At 59.5% G+C, this 23420-nt stretch overlaps 1 protein-coding gene across 12 annotated transcripts in view; it reads right to left on the reverse strand.

Annotated features, from left to right (window-relative positions):
• The window catches only part of LMF1 (lipase maturation factor 1), a 132514-nt gene that overhangs the window by 36840 nt on the left and 72254 nt on the right, over positions 1-23420 (reverse strand). For 9 of the 12 annotated variants that reach the window (XR_010152526.1, XR_010152527.1, XR_010152528.1 and 6 more), the window contains exons 4-5: positions 17588-17736; positions 796-861 (exon numbers count right to left, since the gene is read on the reverse strand). Coding sequence is in view for 9 of the 12 variants with exons in the window: in XM_024349687.3 (XP_024205455.2) it covers positions 796-861; positions 17588-17736 (215 nt within the window). In the remaining 3 variants the exon portion in view is untranslated. The remainder of the gene's footprint in view (positions 1-795; positions 862-17587; positions 17737-23420) is intronic. The other 3 variants (XM_024349686.3, XM_063797582.1, XM_054668612.2) reach the window with 1 other exon arrangement.

Genomic DNA, 23420 nt, shown 5'->3' on the forward strand with positions numbered 1-23420 from the left:
AGACGATGATGGCTTCCCCGTGCAGGTGCGAGTGATGGCCGAATGCAGGAAGGGGTGTCCAGGCCTGAGATGCTCTAGGTGCACCGTGGCCATGACCACACGGGCCCAGGGTGGGGATGGTGCTACCAGAAGGCTCCCACATGGACTGAGAACAAATGACTATCCAAGCTCCAGGCCCCAGACCACCCCCAACCCCCACGTGAACACGTGAGCTCCAGGCCCCAGACCACTCCCAGCCCCCACGTGAACACGTGAGCAGTTGGCAGGAACTGGGGCGTCTGAAGGGACTCAGCCTGGGCCTGGGGGCCAAGCACAGTGGAACTGTGCTGTGGTTCACACCTTCCCTGTGGGACACACCTGCCCGTGTCCAGGTAATGATGGAGCCACAGCTCCGTGTGGCAGGGGCTGGGCACGCAGCCAGGAAGCCCCCAACAGGCACCTGTCAGGGGACGGTGGGGAGCTGTGGACTCCAGGAAGGAGGGGCCGGCCCGGAGGCCTGGGCAGGACCAAGGACAGCAGCGGAGGGTGCCAGTGCAGGAACCAGAGCAAACCAGCTGCACTCGAGACCATGGAGGGCCACAGACCCCGTCCCCGCAGCCCCAGCAAGGGGGGGCGCCTGCAAGCCCCCGTGTGACCACCCACCCGGAGAAAGGAGGGAGAGGACGTCCTGAATCAATGGGGGTGACCCTGTGATGCGACAGCTCACCAGGGTGTGCAGGACTGAGCCCCGCCAAGAGTGGGAACGGGGCGGCATGAGACCGGGTGCCCTGCCCTCACCCTGCACGGCACGCTCACCTCGTAGTGGAAATCCATGCAGGTGAGGTCTCGCCAGCACCGGTCCCCCCGGATCTTGATCAGGCCCTGCAAGGAAGAGAGCAGAGGGAGAGTCAGTCACGGGGGCTGCGGATATGGCGGCGCCGACAGAAACAGCTTCCCAGGAAGACGAACCATCCACGAAGGCCGTGGATCTGGGCTGCAGGCGCCGTGAGGGAGGGGACCTTACGTATGAAACACTCAGGAAGGCAGAATTTGAGAAGGGCAGATTCAGGGCTGCTTTGAGGACAGGAGTTAAGTGCACACCGCGGGCGTGAGCAACAGTGGCTTCCTTTTTATAGTCAGCGCCTGTTGCGCCTTCCCCAACACTCATTCTCAGAGCTCCACGCATCACCACGCTACAGAAGTTGCGTGTCTTTAAAGAGGACAAATGCACCACGCCCTGCACAGACCCCACGGACAGTGTCAGAGGGAAGCTTCTCAGTGCCTCCAGGATGAGCCCAAAGTCGGAGGGAGCACCCAGTGCACACGCGTCTCAGCCCCGCCCCCTGCGGCACAAAGGGAGCCGAAGCGCAGGCCCCGTGTGTCTCCCACACACTGCAGCTCGCCTGCTGTGAGGACGCCTGGGGCACGGGACAGGCTTCCAGGGGCCTGCAGAGGGAGCCGCCAGCACTGGGGAAGGTGGGACTTGGGCAGAGAGGCTGCGGGGCTGGGGGTTGGTTCTGCAGTGCCAGGGCCACAGTGAAGCATCCGGGGAAGGGTCGGCTCCCACACCCGTCTGCTTTCCCTGGGTCACTCCCGGCTTCAGATGATTCCTTCACAAGTCAGAAACAAACTGTCCCCTCTTCCCGCTCACCCTAAAATCACCGCTGAGACACAGATTCACATCCAGTGTCTCTCACACACTGGTGCATGGGAGGTGAAACTGCACAGACGTGGAAGTGAGTCCCGCCTCCTCCATGACAGGGGTTTCTGCTGCACAACCACTCCCGGCCAAATCCCCTGGGCTCCATCCACCCGTCCCCCTGTCCATCGGGCCGTCTGCCCACCCGTCCCCCTGTCCACCAGACCATCCGCCCACCCGTCCCTCTGTCCACCGGGCCGTCCGCCCACCCATGCCCCTGTCCACCTGGCTGTCCGCCTACCCGTCCCGTCCACCTGGCCGTCCGCCCACCCATCCCGTCCACCGGACCGTCCGCCCACCCGTCCCCCTGTCCACTGGACTATCCGCCCACCCGTCCCCCTGTCCACCTGGCTGTCTGCCCACCCATCCCCTGTCCACCAGACCGTCCGCCCACCCGTCCCCATGTCCATCAGACCGTCCATCCACCTGTCCCCCTGTCCCCTGTCCACCGGACCATTCGCCCACCCATCCCCCTGTCCACCTGGCCATCCGCCCACCTGTCTCCTGTCCACCGGACCGTCCACCCACCCGTCCCTCTGTCCACCGGACCGTCCGCCCACCTGTCCCCCTGTCCACCGGACCGTCTTCCCACCTGTCCCCCTGTCCACCTGGCCGTCCGCCCACCCGTCCCCTGTCCACTGGACCGTCCGCCGACTCATCCCCTGTCCACCTGGCCATCCGCCCACCCATCCCCCTGTCCACCCGACTTCCACCTGGCACATAAGTACTGAGTGTCCTTGAGGTGCCGGGCCCCGCTCCACCCCATAGAGGCCGCGTGCTGCAGGCGCAGGTGCGACAAGGCGCAGAGAGGCAGGACGGCCACCAGGCATGGCAGACGCAGTGGCACATAAAGGACAGGAATCCATGCTGCAGGTTCGGAGGCGACGGCTGTGGTGGGTGTAGCATGGTGGGCTCTGGGGCAGCCGCATTGGGCTGCAGGTAGCGCCGTCTCACTGTTGCCCACACGGTGGGAAGAGGGTGAGGGTCTCTCTGGGGACACTTTCGTAATGGCCGCCTCCCATCAGCGAGTGCTCCCCTCCGTGGGCGTGCTGGGGTGTCGGGCCTGGCCCCTGGTACCATGACACTGGGCTCAGGGTTTCCACATGAAATGGAATTCGGGGAACACGATCTGTTCACTGTGGAGGCCAGCCTCGGCCCGGACAGAGCTGACAGGGCTGTCCTGGGCAGGGAGCCCCGGGTGGGGGGTTGGGATGGCCACGAGGGAGGAAGAGAGGGTGAGGGTGCCCCCCTCAGGCAGAAGCGTGGGGTACAGCAGGGCTGATGAGGCCGCAGGGGGAGGCCCAGGAGCCCCTGGAACGCAGGGTCCCATCTGCCACGGCGCCAGTCGCAGTCCCATTGCGGGATACTGGCCTCCAGACGGCGCGGGTTGCAGCCTGAGGCCTGCCAGGGCCATCAGGACCTCCAGAGCAGGGGCCGGAGCTGCTGTTGGGATGAAATTTCCTCCTCTCCGGGGAGCCCCAGCTCCAGCCTCGGTCTCCTGCCTGGTCGGGTCAGCCTCGGGCTCCCAGTAGAATCCTCCTCCCCAGGTCAGCCCATCACGGGCTGGAGCCACGTCTGCGAAACATTAATACCTCCCAGTAGCACGGAAGCCAGTGTTTGGTGATGGACCAGGGACCCCAGGCCAGCCAGGCCAACAGAAAACCAACCACACACGGGAGGGCCTTCGGGGCGGCCGCGGGCCCCTAGCTGGGGCCAGGCAGGACGGGAGCCGCCGGGTTCTCTGGCTACATGTGACCGAGAAGGCAGCAGGCTCTGCTGCTGTCTGTGCAGGACGACCTGGGCAGGGGAGGGGCGTGTCCAATTCCAACGTGTTTGGAACATGGGGCCCGCGAGATTGGCGGGGGAGTGGGAGAGGCAGGAGAGGCTGCACCGCGCCCTGAAGGACGGCACATGGCTCAAGTGACCGATGCCGAGAGGGACACGAATGAGAAACGGCGGGGGAGTGGGACCAAGAGCCCAGCCCGGCCCTACAGGAACACCAAGCAACAGGCACCTGTTCCTCACGTGAGCCAGACGGGACGCCACCCACACGCAGGCTGCACGGTGCACAGACACGCCTTGGAGGGGTTGTGAGGCTCAGCCACCCACACGCAGGCTGCACGGTCCACACACACACCTCGGAGGGGTTGTGAGGCTCAGCCACCCCGCGCACTGTGAAGGCTGCCTCTGGCGGGGCCGTGTCTGGGTCCGGCATCGCCGTCTCTAGGGTCTTGCTGTACGCCCCTGCCCTCACACGCCCTGCGCCCCCAACGGCAGGGAGGGCGCCGAACACCCAGGAGTGTTACTGTTTAAAGACCTGAAGGGTGAACTGCTTTAAAAACCGAGAGTCAGGTCTTCTGGAAGCTGGGTTTGCTCAGATCACAAAAGCACCGGAGACTGTTTCCCGCTTGGGCTCCTGTTCTGCAAACAGGCATGAAAACAGCCGAGGGTGTCCAGCTGACCGGGCGGAGCAGGCCCCACTCCTCAAGGCACTGCCCACACCCAGGGGAGCTGCTGCTTCTGATGAAATGCACGGCTCCACCGGGCAGGGGCACAACCACCGCCACTGCTCCCCCCGCATGAGCACCAGCTCTGCTCCCTGCAGAATCCGAGAGTGGAACTCTATGGAGATTCAAACCAGGAAAAGAAGAAAAAAACAAAATAATTAAAATGTCATTCAAATTCTAAGCTGATATGAGACACTTAAAAATCTGAAAAATTCTTTCAGGAGTGGAAGATAATTATATTCCTCCCATCTATTGATTTCTCTCTACATTGCACATGTCAGATTTTCCACGGATTTTTTTTTCTCCCAGAGCAAGTGTCAAAGGAACAAAGCCTTCTTTGAGGCTTTTCAGCCCAAAATTAATTCTAAAAAAAAAATGGCACAGACAGGCCAATAAACGCACCAGACCCAAAGGGAGCCAGGGACCCACACTGCCCGTGCCACCGTCCCGCTCTGCTCGGAATGCCAGAACTTTCCAGGCCCATCGACGATGTTCCCGCCTCGCAGCGTGTGGCTGCAGCAGCTCCTCTCCTGATGCCTGTGTGTCCTGGGACACACTTCCCCAAATCTGCCATCTGGAAACTCGAAGCGTCTGACGGTCGTATGCGGAGGAGACACTCTGTGGAGACCCCGCTTCTCTCACTTGGCCCCCAGAGGCCGCCATCCACCCTGCAGTGACAGCCCCCTGTGTACCCTTGCACAGTGGCTCAGGACAGACCCCCAGCCCCTACAGTCCCTGAAAGCACCGGCTAATGTGGTGTTTGAGGAGGGGGCGCCGCCAGGCCTCCCTCCGAGCCACAACCTCCTCCACCCTTCTGGCGTTAGGGTCCCCTCGCCTGTATCAGTGGCCCTTCCTCCCCACCTGTAAACACAGGGAATTACTCGCGACAGATCCTGCCTCCGCAGGAGAGACTCAAAGGGGAGAGCTTTGTCCTGGAGTCAGGTCACAGCCCAGTGCCCCTGTGAGCAGCTGCAGGGGTCTCAGACTTGTTGCAACAGCCACTGCTTCTCCCCAAGTGCTCTGAGAGCTGGCGGTGGGTGGAAACCGTGTCTCAGGGTGAGGGGACCACTGGCGGGCTCCGTGGGCAGAGGCACTATGGGGTCTATCAAGACCCTCTAGTCTCCATATCTGAGGGTGGCCCAGCCGCAGCAGGGGTGGTGCCTGGGGTCCCGCCTGGCTCCATGGCTCTCCTGTCTTCCTGGGATGGTGTCCACACTTTCTTGCCCTCATGCAAGAGAGAAGTGGCATGGGAGGTGGGCTCTGCCCCCGAGTGCTTCAGCTCACGCAGACTTCCTTGTGGCACAGCTGCACCAGGAGCTGTGTACATGGCAGGTGTCCTCTGCATGGCGGGCGCCTTCTGCATGGCGGGCGTCCTCTGGAGGAGGGGCCTCGCCTCTGGGCCACTTCATGCCTCAGAACAGTGGGCTGAGCATCAAAGTGCGGTGGGCCGGGGTCTCCATGGCTCCTGACGAAGGGGACCCAGGTCTCCCGTGGCTTCACATTGAGGACAAAGCTCTTCCCTCAGACATGCAGCTGACTGGCTCATCGACACTGGCTGGGCTCTAACTTGCAGACCAAGGGACCTGGACCTGGACAAACGCCCTGGGCTCGCTTGCTGCCTGGAAGTGAATTCCCATGAGTTTGAGAGCAGCTGTTTCCTCCCCAAGCACCTGGAAAAGGCTGTCCCAAGCTGACAGTCGGGCCGCCGCAGAGCCTAGGGGACCCACGCTGCGGGCAGGGGCACTGACTTTCTGACCAGTGCCAGCCGGGAGAGCCTGGGCTTCCGGGATCTAAGGCCTGTTCTCAGAGGCTTGTCTGTCTGAAAACACCTGAACTGCTCCTTCCCCCGGCTCTGGGTGCCCTTGAGGCCTTGGCTGCTGGGGCCCGGAGCAGCCCAGGTGGGGGCAGAGCCAAGGGGTGGCAGCCAGGCCGTGTAGGGGCCAGGATTTGGGGCACATGCTGTCAGGTCACCAGACACCACGAAGACCCCAAGAATCACCATGCCTTGGCAGCTTAGTCGGGCGAGGGGAATTAAGAGGAGGGCAGTTCATCTCCGAAGCACGGGTCTGCTGTAGACTCTCAGCTGCCTATCTCTCTAATGGGATTGGTTTGCCTTCCAGAAGTTGCTGCCCTAGTCACCATACCACGTAAATTCCTCTTGCTGTGATCACGGTTTTAACTTAGAAATCAGACAGAGGAGATTTTGGACTTACTGTATTTTTATTTTTAGGCAAACGACGTGCACTTCAACAGAAACCTTCGGCGTGAACCCAGAAAGGCGTGTTCACGGTAAGCACAGCGGCTGGTTCTGTTACCGGGAGATTGCTTGAGCTGAACTGTGCGGTTGGGAAGAGGAATTACTAATGCTCTTTGTAGCAGAGTTTTATTTTGCACCCCCACAACCCAGGAGATCCTTTGAAGATCACAGGAGAGCACTGTCCTGCGTGATTGTCCCAGGGGCTGTGTGAGGGGCTGTGCGGGGATCTGAGACACCCTCACCCTGGAGGCTGATGCACTTCAGCCGTGAGGAGCACCCCGGCTCCTGTCCCAGCTCTGCCAAAAACGCCGGAGGTCGGAGGCACAAAGCACTTTCAGGGACTCCGGTCTGGGCCTCGGCCTCACAGGGGGCTGCAGCTGGGGGCCAGAGGTCAGGATGCCATAGACATCATTTTCTAAAAATTCCCACGACGCCTCCATGCCGGAGTCAGAGGTCTGCCCCTTCCGGGTGGTGCATGTCGCCCTGAAGCCGACGGGCCCTGAAAGAAGCCCCTTTTCCTCTAAGCTGCCCGAGCTGCCCCCACACTGATGCAATAAAGCAATTAGGATAATTACTCTCGTTCTGGAGTGTGGCTGCCCAGGACCAGGGCGGGCCTGTCGGGGAAACGGCAGCACATCTGCCTGATCCTGGCCTCACAGGGCTGCATGCCGATACCAATTCCATTACGTTTAATGTGATTTCACCAGTGACTCTGATGCCAAGCAGCAGCCTGTGGACTTCAAAGTCAGGTCTTGGTGTTGGCAGCACTGCTCCACGTCTGCCTTCCAGCGCCGCCCATGACCCACACATCCCATGGGCTGCGGACCCCCTGGCACGCTCGGGGGTGAAGCATGCTCGGCGTAAAGCGCTTTGCAGACAGTCCTGGGCCTGTGGGAAAAGAGCAGATGACGAAGGCGCAAACCTGTTGAGCCCCTGGCACCTTCCTTCCGACCCCACGAGGCTTGGGGTGGCAGCACACACGTGGGAGGCACACGCCCTGGACGCGGGACGTGCCCTGCCCGTGAGGGTCGGAGGCTCCACTGCACGATGCCGCACACTCGGGCCTGAATCCCACAAAAGGTGAGCAGGTCTGGGTGTAAAGAGAGACGTGGGGCTCAGCTCCGACACGCGTCCCAAATCCTGGCTTTCCTTGAGGAAAGAAGTCACTGCACCCGGCACTCCCCCTGCACCCTTCTTCAAGGGTTTTGTCCATCTGATCTAAGTTGTCACACTGACTGGCCTAAGGCTTCTGTAACATCCCAGGCAGCTCTTCATAGTGCCATCTTAGTTACTGGAGTTTCCACGGTGCCTGCAATCACACAGCCTGGCTATGGCTTCCTGGCCTTTGCTTGATTCTGACCCAAAACTGGTTCACACTGTGGGCTTACGTATTCCACGTTTCAGCTGTTGCTTTTTCTTCTTGTGTTAATGAGGACCAAGACAGTTTGCACACAAGGAGCATCAGAAGGCCCTACCTCTGGGTGCTGTAGCCAGGTGTGAGCCCTCCAGAGCCATGAGCTGCACAGGTGTGAGTTTGGACATCTTATTTTATTTATTTTATTATTTTCTTTTCTTTTTTCTTTTATTTTTTTGAGCTGGAGTCTCACTCTGTTGCCCAGGCTGGAGTGCAATGGCACGATCTTGGCTCACTGCAACCTCCGCCTCCCAGGTTCAAGCAATTCTCCTGCCTCAGCCTCCCAAATAACTGGAATTACAGGCGCCCGCCAGCATACTCACTAATTTTTATGTGTGTGTGTGTGTGTGTGTGTGTGTAGTACAGACGGGATTTCACCATGTTGGCCAGGCTGGTCTCGAACTCCTGACCTCAGGTGATCTGCCCATCTCAGTCTCCCAAAGTGCTGGGATTACAGGTGTGAGCCACCGCACCCGGCCAGACATCACGTTTTAACTTTGCCAGCTTTTGGAATTATGAGTTCTCTGGCTTCTCTTTATCATCCCGTGGGTCTGCGATGCCTCTGCCAGGCAACACTCACGCCAAAGTGGGCTCCAGCAGGAATGGGGAGACAGTGGCGGTGAGCATCTGCACACCTGCAGCCACCCCAGGACAGCCATGCAGACGTCCCTTCCAGACAGAAGCCAGGTAGGGAGTCGGGGGAGGGTTGGGAGGGGGAAGGTACAGAAAACAGATTTCCAGCTTTTCAATTCTCCAGGGGTCAAACTAAAAATCAAGTGGTCTCCTCTACTGATATTGTCCAGGTCTGAGAATTCCCAGCAACAAGGACCCTGGCTCAATTCCCAGAACATACGCAACCGAGAGCTCTGCACCCCAACACAGCCCAGTTCATCAGGAGGAAGTGATCAACGGTGGTTTGGCTCCAGGGGGCCTCACGGAAAACCCACCCTCTGCCCCTGTGCAGGTGGCACAGAGGTGCCGGGACACAGAGCTGTGGGCTCCACCTACAAGGATCTGCTGCATGCTGGCCACAGAGTAGGCAGACCCACCCCCGCCCTGAGATGCCGATGCTCTGTCCTCACAAAACCAGGATGGGGAAAGAAAGGGGAAATTATTTTTTAAAATAGCGTCATTAAAGGCCATCTGTTGCCTTCAACGCTGTGACTTGATGGCCACGCCATTGATCACGTCCTGAGTGAAAGAGACCTTCACTTTGACACGACTGAAAGAAACTCATGTAAAGCAGACAACCCGGCCGAAACACGGGGGAAATGCTCCAGGGCTCCAGGAGAAGTCGTCTGTGTGTGCAGCCCCGGCGGGATGTAGGCTGGAGACGGCCCTGAGTCAGGAAGTCCGGCGAGGCCATCTGGGTCCACGTGGCTTCTTGGTGCTGTCCCCGCAGCTTGAGGCAAGGAAGGTGGAAAGGCGCCGCCTGCCCTGCCTGTGTCTGCAAGGAACCGTGGTGACTCCATGATGGCTCTGGCCCAGCCCCAGGAAGCCATGACCCGCACAACCTGAGGATCCACGAAGCCCAGCCAGGGCCGGCCCCGAACCGGGTGGAGAGCAGTGGGGGGTGGGGTGGGGGTGGTTCTTGTTCCAGCACAGTCAGATGGCAGCCGACCCACACATACAGCCAGCCTGGCCACCAGCACCGGGGCCCTGTCTGTTGCCCCAACCCGCCGACACCCTGTGGCAGCGGCAAGCTCAGCTATCCTGTGCATGGCACGGCCACGGGTTGGGCTGAGGATGCCCACTGCCTGCCGCTCCAGGGCCTGAGGGGAGCTCTGGGAGCCAGGCTTGCTCTGCCACACGCCTGGGGTGGACAGCCCTGGGCCAGCGCAGCAACCGGAGTGAGACGGAGCAAGTACAGTGAGTGCCAGGCTCTGCTCCAGCCCCCGCAGGCCGATGCGTCTGGCCTGGCATTCTCCCTGACTTGTCAGCTTCCCAGCTCAGAGCCCTCACCTCACCTCACACTCCTGGACATCAAGGGGCACCAAGAAGCCACTGAGGGAACACAGCGTCCCCCGCCTTGCTGGAGCCCACGAGAGGATGCAGCTTCCTGCAGCTGTGCCCTGGGGGCTGCCTGTTTCAGGCTCTGGCTCTGGCTGGGCTGATTGTCTTTCCAGGGCTCAAAGCACATGGTTTTCTTCTGGTGCTCAACCCAGGGAAGGCCGAGGACAGTCTGGCTCAGTGTGGTGACCTCTGCACTGCCCGTGGGGACGCCTGTCTCTGCTGTGTGGTGGTGACCTCTGCACTGCCCGTGGGGACACCCGTCTCTGCTGCATGGTGGTGACCTCTGCACCGCCCACAGGATGCCTGTCTCTGCTGTGTGCTGGTGACCTCTGCACTGCCCGTGGGGACGCCCGTCTCTGCTGTGTGCTGGTGACCTCTGCACTGCCCGTGGGGACGCCCGTCTCTGCTATGTGCTGGTGACCTCTGCACTGCCCGTGGGGACGCCCGTCTCTGCTGTGTGCTGGTGACCTCTGCACTGCCCGTGGGGACGCCCGTCTCTGCTGTGTGCTGGTGACCTCTGCACTGCCCGTGGGGACGCCCGTCTCTGCTGTGTGCTGGTGACCTCTGCACTGCCCGTGGGGATGCCCGTCTCTGCTGTGTGCTGGTGACCTCTGCACTGCCCACAGGACGCCCGTCTCTGCTGTGTGCTGGTGACCTCTGCACTGCCCGTGGGGACGCCCGTCTCTGCTGCGTGCTGGTGACCTCTGCACTGCCCGTGGGGACGCCCGTCTCTGCTGCGTGCTGGTGACCTCTGCACTGCCCGTGGGGACGCTCGTCTCTGCTGCATGGTGGTGACCTCTGCACTGCCCGTGGGGACGCCGGTCTCTGCTGCGTGCTGGTGACCTCTGCACCGCCCACAGGACGCCTGTCTCTGCTGCATGGTGGTGACCTCTGCACTGCCCGTGGGGACGCCCGTCTCTGCTGTGTGCTGGTGACCTCTGCACTGCCCGTGGGGACGCCCGTCTCTGCTGCGTGCTGGTGACCTCTGCACTGCCCGTGGGGACGCCCGTCTCTGCTGCATGGTGGTGACCTCTGCACTGCCCGTGGGGACGCCCGTCTCTGCTGCGTGCTGGTGACCTCTGCACTGCCCGTGGGGACGCCCGTCTCTGCTGTGTGCTGGTGACCTCTGCACTGCCCGTGGGGACGCCCGTCTCTGCTGTGTGCTGGTGACCTCTGCACCGCCCACAGGACGCCTGTCTCTGCTGTGTGGTGGTGACCTCTGCACCGCCCACAGGATGCCTGTCTCTGCTGTGTGCTGGTGACCTCTGCACTGCCCGTGGGGACGCCCGTCTCTGCTGCGTGCTGGTGACCTCTGCACTGCCCGTGGGGACGCCCGTCTCTGCTGCGTGCTGGTGACCTCTGCACTGCCCGTGGGGACGCCCGTCTCTGCTGCGTGCTGGTGACCTCTGCACTGCCCGTGGGGACGCCCGTCTCTGCTGCGTGCTGGTGACCTCTGCACTGCCCGTGGGGACGCCCGTCTCTGCTGCGTGCTGGTGACCTCTGCACTGCCCGTGGGGACGCCCGTCTCTGCTGCGTGCTGGTGACCTCTGCACTGCCCGTGGGGACGCCCGTCTCTGCTGTGTGCTGGTGACCTCTGCACCGCCCACAGGACGCCTGTCTCTGCTGTGTGGTGGTGACCTCTGCACCGCCCACAGGATGCCTGTCTCTGCTGTGTGCTGGTGACCTCTGCACTGCCCGTGGGGACGCCCGTCTCTGCTGCGTGCTGGTGACCTCTGCACTGCCCGTGGGGACGCCCGTCTCTGCTGCGTGCTGGTGACCTCTGCACTGCCCGTGGGGACGCCCGTCTCTGCTGCGTGCTGGTGACCTCTGCACTGCCCGTGGGGACGCCCGTCTCTGCTGCGTGCTGGTGACCTCTGCACTGCCCGTGGGGACGCCCGTCTCTGCTGCGTGCTGGTGACCTCTGCACTGCCCGTGGGGACGCCCGTCTCTGCTGTGTGCTGGTGACCTCTGCACTGCCCGTGGGGACGCCCGTCTCTGCTGCGTGGTGGTGACCTCTGCACTGCCCACAGGACGCCCGTCTCTGCTGCATGGTGGTGACCTCTGCACTGCCCGTGGGGACGCCCGTCTCTGCTGTGTGCTGGTGACCTCTGCACTGCCCGTGGGGACGCCCGTCTCTGCTGTGTGCTGGTGACCTCTGCACTGCCCGTGGGGACGTGCCCGTCTCTGCTGTGTGCTGGTGACCTCTGCACTGCCCGTGGGGACGCCCGTCTCTGCTGCGTGGTGGTGACCTCTGCACTGCCCACAGGACGCCCGTCTCTGCTGCATGGTGGTGACCTCTGCACTGCCGTTCTTGTGAGGAGGAAGTATCTCAGTTTAATTTCAACCGTTCTTGTGGGGAGGAATTGTCTCAACATAGATACGCTCGGCATTTCCCTAATAGCCAATGCATCTGAGGGATTTTTCAAGTGCTGTGAGAGCCATTTGCATGTTTCCTTTTGTGAAGTGCCTGCTAAAATCCTTTCCCTCTTTAAAAAATCAAATTATCTTTATTATTGAACTTTATGAATTCTTTATGTATTCCAGATACAGGTTCCTCGTCAGGCATAACGGCATTGTGAATATTTTCTTCTGATCTGTGCCTTGTCATTTTCTCGGTGGTGTCTTTTGAAGAACAGAAGACTTTAATTTTGAGGAAGTCCAATGTGTGTGTTTGTTTCTTTTTCTTTCAGGGTCTCACTATGTTGCCCAGTCTGGGCTTGAACTCCTGAGCTCAAGGGACGCTCCTGCCTCGGCCTCCTAACATGCTGGGGTTAAAGGTGTGAGCCACTGCACCCAGCCATTTTCTTCTTTTATGGTTAATTTTTGTGTGTGTCCTAAGAGACTTTTGCCTATCATAACATTACAAAATATTCTATGTTACCTTCAAGAAGTGTTAATAGTTTTAGCTTTTATGTTTGCAATCCATCTCAAATTAACGTTTGTGTGTGGTGACGGAGGGGGGTTCACTTATCCAGGTGCATATCCAGAACTTCCAGCACCAACTGTTGCAAAGGCTTCTTTCTCTCAGTAGAATTGACTTGGTGGCTTGTCCAGGAATCATTTGATCCTGACTTTGGTGTGGGACTATTTCTTGGTTCTCTATTTTGCGGATGCAGCTATCTGTCCTCACGCCTTGTGATGGTTAATACTGAGTGTCAGCTTGATTGGGTTGAAGGATGCAAAGTACTGATCCTCGGTGTGTCTGTGAGGGTGTTGCCAGAGGAGATCCCTGTTTGGGTCAGGGGGCTGGGGAAGGCAGACCCAAGCTTAATCTGGTGGGCACCATCTCATCAGCCGCCAGAGAATATAAAGCAGGCAGAAAAAGGAGAAGAGGGGAGACGGGCCTACCCTCCCAGCCCGCATCTTTCTTCTGTGCTGGACGCCTCCTGCCCTCAAACATGGGACTCCAGATTCTTCCGTTCTGAGACTCGGGACCGGCTCTCCTTGCTCCTCAGCTTGCGGGCAGCCTATCGTGGGGACTTGTGATTGTGGAGTTAATACTCAATAAACCCCTTTATATTTATATTTCTCCTGTTAGTTCTGTCCCTTGAGGGAACCCTCCACACACCTGCGTCACACTGTCTTCATTATGATCATTTTTCAGTAAATCCTGGAATCAAGTAGTGTGACTCCTCCTGCATGTTTATTCTTCTTCAAAATTGTTTTGGCTATGTAGGTCCTTGGCATTTCCATATACATCTAAGAGTCAGTTTATCTATTTCTGAAAAAAAACAATCCTTCTGGGATTGCTTGGGATATCATGGAATCTATAGCTCAAACTGGTGACGATGGACAGTTTAACAATATGAAGACTGATTCATGAACATGGTATACCTCTCCATTTACTGAAGTGTTCCTTACTTTCAGCAATGTGTGCTATCTTTCGAGGCATACAGGCTGCATTTCTTTTGTTAAAATTTCCTATTTTATGGTTCTGAATGTTATTATAAATGCTATACTTAACATTTTCATTTTGACATTTTCTCCCAGCATATAGAAATATAACTGATTTGCCGGGTGCGGTGGCTCACGCCTGTAATCCCAGCACTTTGGGAGGCTGAGGCAGGTGGATCACAAGGTCAGGAGGTCGAGACCATCCTGGCTAACATGGTGAAACCCAGTCTCTACTAAAAATACAAAAAATCAGCCGGGCATGATGGCAGGTTCCTGTAGTCCCAGCTACTCGGGAGGTTGAGGCAGGAGAATGGCGTGAACCCAGGAGGCAGAGCTTGCAGTGAGCTGAGATCGTGCCACTACACTCCAGCCTGGGTGACATGGTGAGACTCCATCTCAAAAAGAAAAAAAAAAAAAAGAAAGAAATACAACTGATTTTGTGTGGTGGCCTTGAGGCCTGCAGCTGACGTCCAGCTCTGGCAGGCACAGAGGCTGTGGCTTCTCCTTCCCTTCTGCTTGGCACCCTCATCGGGAGGGCCATGGGGCTCCCCCTGAGATGGCTCTGAGGAACGCAGTGGTTAGGGCATCTGAAACCCTCCAGGCCACAGAACCACAGGTGCTGGTTTCTGAGTGAATCTGCCAAGCTGACGGTGCGGCGCTGGTTCTGACCCAAGTACACGAGTGGGGGAAGGGGTGTGGGTGCCTTCCTAGCTGGCTCTGTCCACAGGGCAGATCCTCATCAACAGGTGGACACTCTGCTGCTGTCGCTCTTTCTTATCAACTCACCCTCTGCTTTCCACCAAAGGAACATTAATCACACCCAACATAGGAGTCTATCAAGTAATTATACCTTTTAGTGCACCTGATAATTTCTTCTCCAGCTGGCACTAGCAATCAATCAAAATGCCATAAAAGGTGCTTCCCATGAGCAGATGAGTCCCTGCATCCACTAGGCATTGTGGGAGCTGTTCAACTCTTGGCACCAGAAGCTTTGCATACAACCGCCTGGCGGCTCCTCTGCGGGGCCAGCTCCTCTCCCTGGAGCTCTGCTTCTCTCCCAGGGCTTCGGCCTGACAGCGCTTCCCCTGCACGGCTGCTGTCCACAGAGTCCTTTGAAATGCTGCATACACGTCTGTGCATATTCAAGCCAGCAGAGGGTGGAACCTAAAACTAAGCCCTGCAAAGACTAAGCCCAGCCTGTGAAAGTATCTGTATTCTGGCTGGAGACAATGAAGAATTTCAATGTCTCATTAAAAGGAGCCATGGAAACATCTCTAGTATTTCTAATTAAATGGAAAAGTAAACCCGGAGACAGCATCCCACTTTCCTGCGGGATCTGGATGCCGGGTTGCAGCTATGCCCTCCTCCAACAAGCCGTGGCCAACTGTCTGCAGCCACTCACCCACCCCTCAGCCAGGACCCTGCCCGACACCACGTCCAGAAAGCTCTCCAAAGACCCCACCCACCCATGTTTCCCTCCCGCTGTGCCATGGCCCCGAGCACACCCGACGGGGCAAGGAAGCAGAGATGGGAAGGCCCTGGCCCTTGACAAGCCCTGGGGGCCTGCTTGTGCCCTCGAGGGGATGGGGCAGATCAGGCCCTGCTGCCTCCAGCTGCTTCCAGTGCCCTCCCCCAGACACCTGGCCTCGTGGGCAGAGGCTGAGCTCACCAGCCCAGAGGTCACCAGGCTGCAGCATGTGAGAGCGGCTCCTGGGAGGCGGAGCCAGCCTGCAGGGTTCACACAGTAAAAACAGTGAGGACCTAGAGTAAGCACCCAAGACTCCCCACAGCCCCAGAAAACCAACCTGTCAGGGACGCCCTGGTGCCCGCCATCCACAGGTGTACAGTGACATCGTGGACGGGTGCCCACCACCCCCGTGCAGCTGGGGCAGGAACACCTGGGTTGAAGCTGGCATGCCACAGAGGGCAGAGAGGAAAGCTGGAGGCTCCCTGACTGGGACAACCCTCTGGACACCCAGTCCTGGGGGGTGAGAGGGGCCCTGGTGTTGAGGTCCCTCTCTGTGGGTCTCCTGCTAGTGCAGCTGAGCCTGCAGTGACCCCTTCCAACCCCGGCAAGTGCTCATCATGAGAGGCCATGTAACCCTCCCAAAAAAGGAATAAAGGGAATTAGGCGCTCGCATACCACCAGGGAGCACCTCAAGAAATGGCCAGTTCACTCCATGCATGGCTGACGTTTCTGCAGCACTGGCGCAAGGTGAGACGCGAGGGATGTGAGTGAAGGGGAGGGAAAAGGAGGGCGCTGAGGAAGATGGGAGCCACAGGGGGACAGAGCCCCGAGCTGAACAAGATGGAAAGAAGAGCTATGCCCAGACATGGACGTTATGATGCAGGGAACACACAGTGAGGAATGGGCCCAGACAGCCCCTCACAGTGCACCAAAGCACACTAAACACTACACCAAGCCACACTACACAGAACCACACTACATGCTACAGCAAGCCATGCTACACAGAACCACGCTATGTGCTACACTGAGCCGCGCTACACAGAGCCACGCTACACGCTACACCGAGCCACACTTCATGCTACATGATACCCCAAACCACGTGGAGTCGTCGCTTCCTGAGTCTGTGGCCAGTGCTGTCTCAGGACTGGGTGTCCCAAGTGTCCGCAGCTGCCCCGGGGGGACAGGGTGAGAGGAGCTGCCCAGCACTCGGGCCCCCTGCCTACGGCATGACCGGAAGCTGAACACGGGCACGGCAGCCACGCCTCGAAGCCAGGGAAGGAAGAGGAACATTCCGGACTGAAGGAGTGGCCGAGACGGCGACACACTCTGGCCGTGGCCCTGGCGTGAGCGTGCTGTCGGGTGGGGCAGGCACAAGTTCCTTGGGGCAGTGCCCAACTCTTCCGTACGTCTTCAGCGAATCCTCCACGAAACACTTAAGCAAACAGATGCTCAGAGAGCATATCTGTATGACATGGTTTCCAACACAAAAACATGAAGATTTTATCATTCCAGCCCAAAATGAAAATCTTACTACCAAACCACGTGAAGCGGAAGAGCAGGTGAGAACTGCGTAGCTCTGGTCAGTGTGGCAGACGTCAAAAGGACCACGTCGCTCCTGCTTTTAAAGTCCACATCACGTTTTTGTGAACTCAGAGGTCACATTACTGAAGCTGAACAGCGGGCTGGCATGTGATTCACCGTTTGCAGGGCAGACGCAGATGAGCAGCCCCTGGCTGGGCAGGAAGCACGCACAGCCCGCCGCCCCCACACCAGGGCCCAGGAGGGAACCCACCACCCCCACCCCGGGGCTCAGCAGGGAACCTGGACAGTCTGGTCGTCCTGAGAGACGTTAAAGCCAAGCAGGCAAAGCACCCGGGAGGAAGGACGCAGCCAAGAGACCATGAGGAGGCCGCGCTTTCCCTGAGCGTCAGGACGGCGGGTCTCATACCTCCCTCACCCTTGAATGTGTCTGCCAACGCGCCCACCATGGCCTGAGACTCTGTCATTTAAAAACGAGCTCTGAAATATTTCGGACACTCCGGGAAGCAAAGGAGGGCTGGAGGGGGAAGCAGGGCGTCCAGTGCTCCTCTCTCAGTCTCCTCCTGAAACAGACTCAGAGGTGTGGTTCTGTCCCAGAAACAGGGATCATGAACATGCCCGGGAAAAGCCAGCCGGTCCCCAGCATTCAAACACAGGCCCCTGAAGGGGCAGAAGAGTGCGCAGCTGGCCAGGCCAGGCCGACAGGAGGACAGAGGGCGGCGGGGGAGGAAGGAAACAGCCTCGCCTCTCCCAGAAGTCGCACAGGTTAGAAGAGCCCCCGTTATTCCCCAACACCACGCAGAAGAGCTCCACTTACTGCTCCCAGCATGATCCTGAAGATCAGCCACCGGAAGCCCCACAGGACAATCCGGGATGTGGGGGTGTGCTGGGGCAGCCTCGACAGCGTCCACAGAGGGCACAGGAAGATCCCCAGGAACCCCGTCTCCAGAAGCTGGGACTCCCATCCTAAAACAACGAGACATACCACAGGTGAGTTAATGGAAGCCACACATTTCACAAAGAAACCATTTCAGAAACTCAGTTTAATGGAAACGGTCCTTGAGACAGGGCTGATCTTGCTACTGAGAGACACCAGCCCCCACGTATTAGTCTCAACATCGACACGCAATGTCAGGTCTGCAGGAGTGGGAGCTCTGGCGTGGGACCCAGGGCCTAGGTCGGGACTTCCTGTGACCTCGGCACCCTTCACCTTGGAGGGAAAGGCCCCGCTCTGAGGTCCGCCATCTGCCACCCTGCAGGATGCTGCACAGACCTGACATCTGAGAATGTGCCCTGCACACATGCTGCCGGCAGACTTTGGGGGAAGCCTTTCCCCTCCCATAGGTTTGCATGAAAACAGCTTTCACCTTCCTCCCAGCCCAGAAGCAGCATGGGGAGGCAGCACTGGGGAGGCAGCACTGAGGGGGGCAGCACTGGGGGGGCAGCACTGGGGGGGGCAGCACTGGGGAGGCAGCACTGGGGGGGCAGCACTGGGGGGGCAGCACTGGGGGGGCAGCACTGGGGGGGCAGCACTGGGGGGCAGCAATGGGGGGGCAGCACTGGGGGAGCAGCACTGGGGAGGCAGCACTTGGGGGGCAGCACTGGGGAGGCAGCACTGGGGAGGCAGCACTGGGGAGGCAGCACGGGGGTGCAGCACTGGGGGGGCAGCACTGGGGGGGCAGCACTGGGGGGGCAGCACTGGGGGGGCAGCACTGGGGGGCAGCACTGGGGAGGCAGCACTGGGGGGGGCAGCACTGGGGGAGCAGCACTGGGGAGGCAGCACTGGGGAGGCAGCCCAGCCTCCATGTGAGGCAGCGTCTCCCTCTGGCCCTGTCCTTCCCAGATGGGCATGGAAGCCAGGCAAGGATGCAGAGGCAGGTCATGGTGGGTCCACACGGAACCAACACCGGTCAGCCCCTCGCAGGCCCAGGATAAGGCAGCAGCTCTGCCACTGGATGCGGGGGACACGTGGGGGCCCAACGGATTCTTCGCACTGGAAACCCAGCATAAGAATGCGGATGCGGGTCGCCATCCCAGTGCTATTCTCAGAGGTGAGGCCACCGTGAATATGGCTGCTGGAAACTGCCCACAGCTCGCGTCTGTCAATGGAAGGTCACATCCCAGGGCCCCAGAGACCCCACAGGCCGGGCTCCCTCCTGGACTCTGAGGATGCTGGATGGGACAGAGGCCACCCGCTGCCCAGCATGACAACGGTCACACGACTCACAACACCACAGTGTCTATGCACCACAGAGCGGACGGGAGAGTGCGGAGGGGATGCAGACAGACTCTCGCAGGGGCAGCATCTACACACCACAGAGCAGATGGGAGAGTGCGGAGGGGAAGCGGACGGAGGCTTGTCGGGGCAGTGTCTACCTGCCACAGAGAGGACGGGACAGTGCGCAGGGGAAGCAGAGGGAGGCTCGCGGGGAGCTTCCTCCAACCATTGGTGCAACTCATCTCTACCTGAGATACTACGGTAAAGTCAAAAGCCCGCGAAGAAGCTGCTACAGCAGCACTGGACTGTAACCCAAAGTACAAAATAAACGCCTGTAAGTCCACACTGACGTGCGCCAATTACTAAATAAACAGATCGGCGTGCGTGGAGGCAGCATGACCCTGGTCTCTGAATGGACAGACGGTCAGTCCTTATGCTGCCCCGGCTTATGGAGGGCACAGGCTGCCAAGCTGACGCTTGCTGGTTTCTCAGCAGGACCCCCTCTACCTCGCTCACGCCCCAGGCTCGCTGGGCCCATCTTCCCCACGGAAGCCAGAGCCGCCTGGCTGGATGGGCCTTGCGGACACCCTGGGAAGAAAAGGGTTGCCCTGGGCCCACCTGCTTCTGTTTTCTTTGCTTGGGTCTTGAGGAATTCCAGCAGCTGCGCGGCATGCACAAGGGCTGCCATTGTTCTCTGCCTCAGCGTGGCGGACAACGCGTCCCCAGGAAAGTCAATAAGCAGCACGCTGCCAGGGCGGCCTCAGCGCCAAGGCCAGGGCCAGGGCTCTCCAGGCAGCTCTCACCCAGCAAACACCAGCGCTGCCTGAAGCGAGCCCCAGGCACCCGAACGAGGCGGCAACATGCAGGGCCACAGCACACGCTGCCGCTGCCAGGGAGAGGAGCCGTCCTCGCCCCCGCCTCGGTGCCTTTCCCGTTGCGCAGCTGCACGCACTGCCTGCTGGGTGCCAGCATCTGCACGCCCTGCTCTTCCCCAGGGACCTCCCTTCCCTTTAGCCAGGGGGACGGCTCCGGGAGGGCCCCTGCTGCACTCCACGGCCTTGGCGTCGTTTCCACCTCGTGCTGTGCTGGGCCTTCCGGGAGACTGAGCACAGCCCATGAGGAGCCTGACGCGTTCTGCCTGGGGAACGGGGCAGTAGCTCTCGTGGGGAACATTCACTTCCATGGCCGCTGCTCTCCTTCCTGCGACACAGACAGCGTTGGCCCAATCACCGGAGAAGCTGCATGTGCAGGGTCCAGGGAGACGCTCCTGAGCCCTGCCCGCTGGACAGGGTGCGACGCCCCACTCCTGCCCTGGCGCCTCGCCCAGTGCACCCATGTTAACGGCTCATTGCCTGCTGGATGCCCCGATGCTGGTGCGGAGGAAATGCAGGTGCCCCAGCACCCAGGCACAGGTGGGCACTGGTGCTTCTCAGCTGCCCTCCCCCTCAGGATTCACGCAGATCCACAGCCAGGCTGGTGCCCAAGGCAGGAGCCTGTGGCCTGCAGGCCCAGCCAGCGCTGCAGGTAACTGTACTGTGCCATTCACAGGCGTCTCGGGGCATCAGAAAAGGCAGAAACAAGGACGCAGCCTCATAACTGCCTTGCTGGAGACAGTTTAGGGTTTGAAGGCTCTGGATGTCAGGTCTGCAGCCACCGGAGGCGTGGGGCACACAGAAGAGAGAGGCTTCGCCGTGGGGCAGCCCGAGGCATGTGGCGAGGACAGGGCCAGACTTGCAGGCCCCCGACACCCCGACAGGGATTCTGAGGCCTCGGTTTATAATGGAACTTTAAGATGAAATACTCGGAAGAGAAAATCTGCAGACAATGGCGAATGCCACATGGCGCCTCTTGGAGTGGCTTCCCAGAGCTCTAGACTTTGGAAGCAGTTCTCACCATTGTTGATGGGCCGCGAGGCCTGGGCGGCTGCAGCTACATGCACGGTCTTCTGAGGCCCTACGAGATGCTGAGCCCTGGGGACAGGGACATCCCCACCAATGCAACCTGGGCCGTCCCTGACCCCTCCTGGGAGGGGAGCAAACGTCTCCACCACTGCAACCTGGGCCACCCGACCCCTCCTGGGAGGGGAGCAAACGTCTCCACCACTGCAACCTGGGCCGTCCCTGACCCCTCCTGGGAGGGAAGCAAAAGTCTCCACATTGGAGGGGGACTGCAGGTTGCTTCAGTACAAACCCTTCCAGCACCCTGTGAAGACAGCCCTGACCCAAATGGGGAGAAGGCCGGGCAGGCCAACACCTGGGGAGGCTCCCCACACCCGACCTTCCTGCTCTGCAGGACACAGACCGGATGCTCGCTTGTAGGGTCCACGAGAGAACGCACACCACTGTGGGCCCTGAGCCCTGTGATCGCGCCAGCTCTCCAAGTGCAAAACCAGACACGCTCCCTCCCTCCCTTCCATGACCATTGGTGACACACTCCCTCCCTCCTTCCCATGACCACTGGTGACACACTCCCTCCCTCCCTCCTCATGACTATTGGTGACACACTCCCTCCCTCCCTCCCCATGACCATTGGTGACACACTCCCTCCCTCCCTCCTCATGACCATTGGTGACACACTCCCTCCCTCCCTCCCCATGACCATTGGTGACACACTCCCTCCCTCCCTCCCCATGACCATTGGTGACACACTCCCTCCCTCCCTATGACTATTGGTGACACACTCCCTCCCTCCCTCATGACCATTGGTGACACTCCCTCCCTCCCTCCTCATGACCATTGGTGACACACTCCCTCCCTCCTCATGACCATTGGTGACACACTCCCTCCCTCATGACCATTGGTGACACACTCCCTCCCTCATGACCATTGGTGACACACTCCCTCCCTACCTATGACTATTGGTGACACACTCCCTCCCTCCCTCATGACCATTGGTGACACTCCCTCCCTCATGACCATTGGTGACACTCCCTCCCTCCCTCCTCATGACCATTGGTGACACACTCCCTCCCTCCCTCCTCATGACCATTGGTGACACTCCCTCCCTCCCTCCTCATGACCATTGGTGACACACTCCCTCCCTCCCTCCTCATGACCATTGGTGACATACTCCCTCCCTCTCTCCCCATGACTATTGGTGACACACTCCCTCCCTCCCTCCTCATGACCATTGGTGACACTCCCTCCCTCCCTCCTCATGACCATTGGTGACACACTCCCTCCCTCCCTCCTCATGACCATTGGTGACACACTCCCTCCCTCCCCATGACTATTGGTGACACACTCCCTCCCTCTCTCCCCATGACTATTGGTGACACACTTCCTCCCTCCCTCCCTCATGACCATTGGTGACACACTACCTCCCTCCCTCCCTCCTCATGACCATTGGTGACATACTCCCTCCCTCCCTCCCCCCCCATGACTATTGGTGACACACTTCCTCCCTCCCTCCCTCATGACCATTGGTGACACACTACCTCCCTCCCTCCCTCCTCATGACCATTGGTGACACTCCCTCCCTCCCTCCCCCCCCATGACTATTGGTGACACACTCCCTCCCTCCTCATGACCATTGGTGACACACTCCCTCCCTCCCCATGACCATTGGTGACACACTCCCTCCCTCCCTCCCTCCTCATGACCATTGGTGACACACTGCCTCCCTCCCTCCCTCCCCATGACTATTGGTGACACACTCCCTCCCTCTCTCCCATGACCATTGGTGACAAAATTTTACTGCCTTGGAATCAGATGGAAACATGGTTTATCTGAACTAAATATCCGAGTGCTAATCAGTAATGTTCTGTAGTGACTGACGCAGAGGGCCACACAGCTCTCAGCCCTAAATCAGCATCTCTAAGGACTCCGGCCTCACTGCTGCCTGCTCAGCTGGCCCAGGAAGGGCATCCCCCGAGGCCTGAGGGCTTGTAGGGTTTTCACCATCTCGTGCTCACTTCCTAGATGGCAGGGTCCTGGGCTACTTGTTTTAATACCACTGATTTAAAAACAGCCAAAGAAAAACTCACCCTAGATCCGGCTCTGCAGAGCCAAGGGGCGACCAAGGGGTGACTCTGGGGACATTCAGGCTGGGCGGGCCCTGTGTGCATAGGTGTGAGGCATGGGTATGGATGGGTCTGAAATACCAGAGGAGCCAGGAGCAGGATGGGGGCAGAGGGCAGGCAGAGACTACAGGGTGGTGCGGAGAGCCCTCTTCATCCTCACAACGGCCAGGGTCCCTCACTCCGCAGCCAAGCTCCTAGGCACCTGCTCCCCAAATAAAACCCAGGCAGAGGTGCGCGCTCACCTTTCTTTTCTATTTATGGGAATCAGAGGTTGAGGAGGGACCCTCTGCCACTGAAGAACCAGAAGATTCTCCACCAAGAGGCGAGCTCTGCGCCTGGCGGCCTGGGGCATGTGGGAACATGTGGAGGGGCAGCTGGTGGCTGCTCTGGGCTGGGCTGGGCGGCCGGCAG

Source organism: Pan troglodytes, chromosome 18 (assembly GCF_028858775.2).
Source record: "Pan troglodytes isolate AG18354 chromosome 18, NHGRI_mPanTro3-v2.0_pri, whole genome shotgun sequence".
NCBI lineage: Eukaryota > Metazoa > Chordata > Mammalia > Primates > Hominidae > Pan > Pan troglodytes.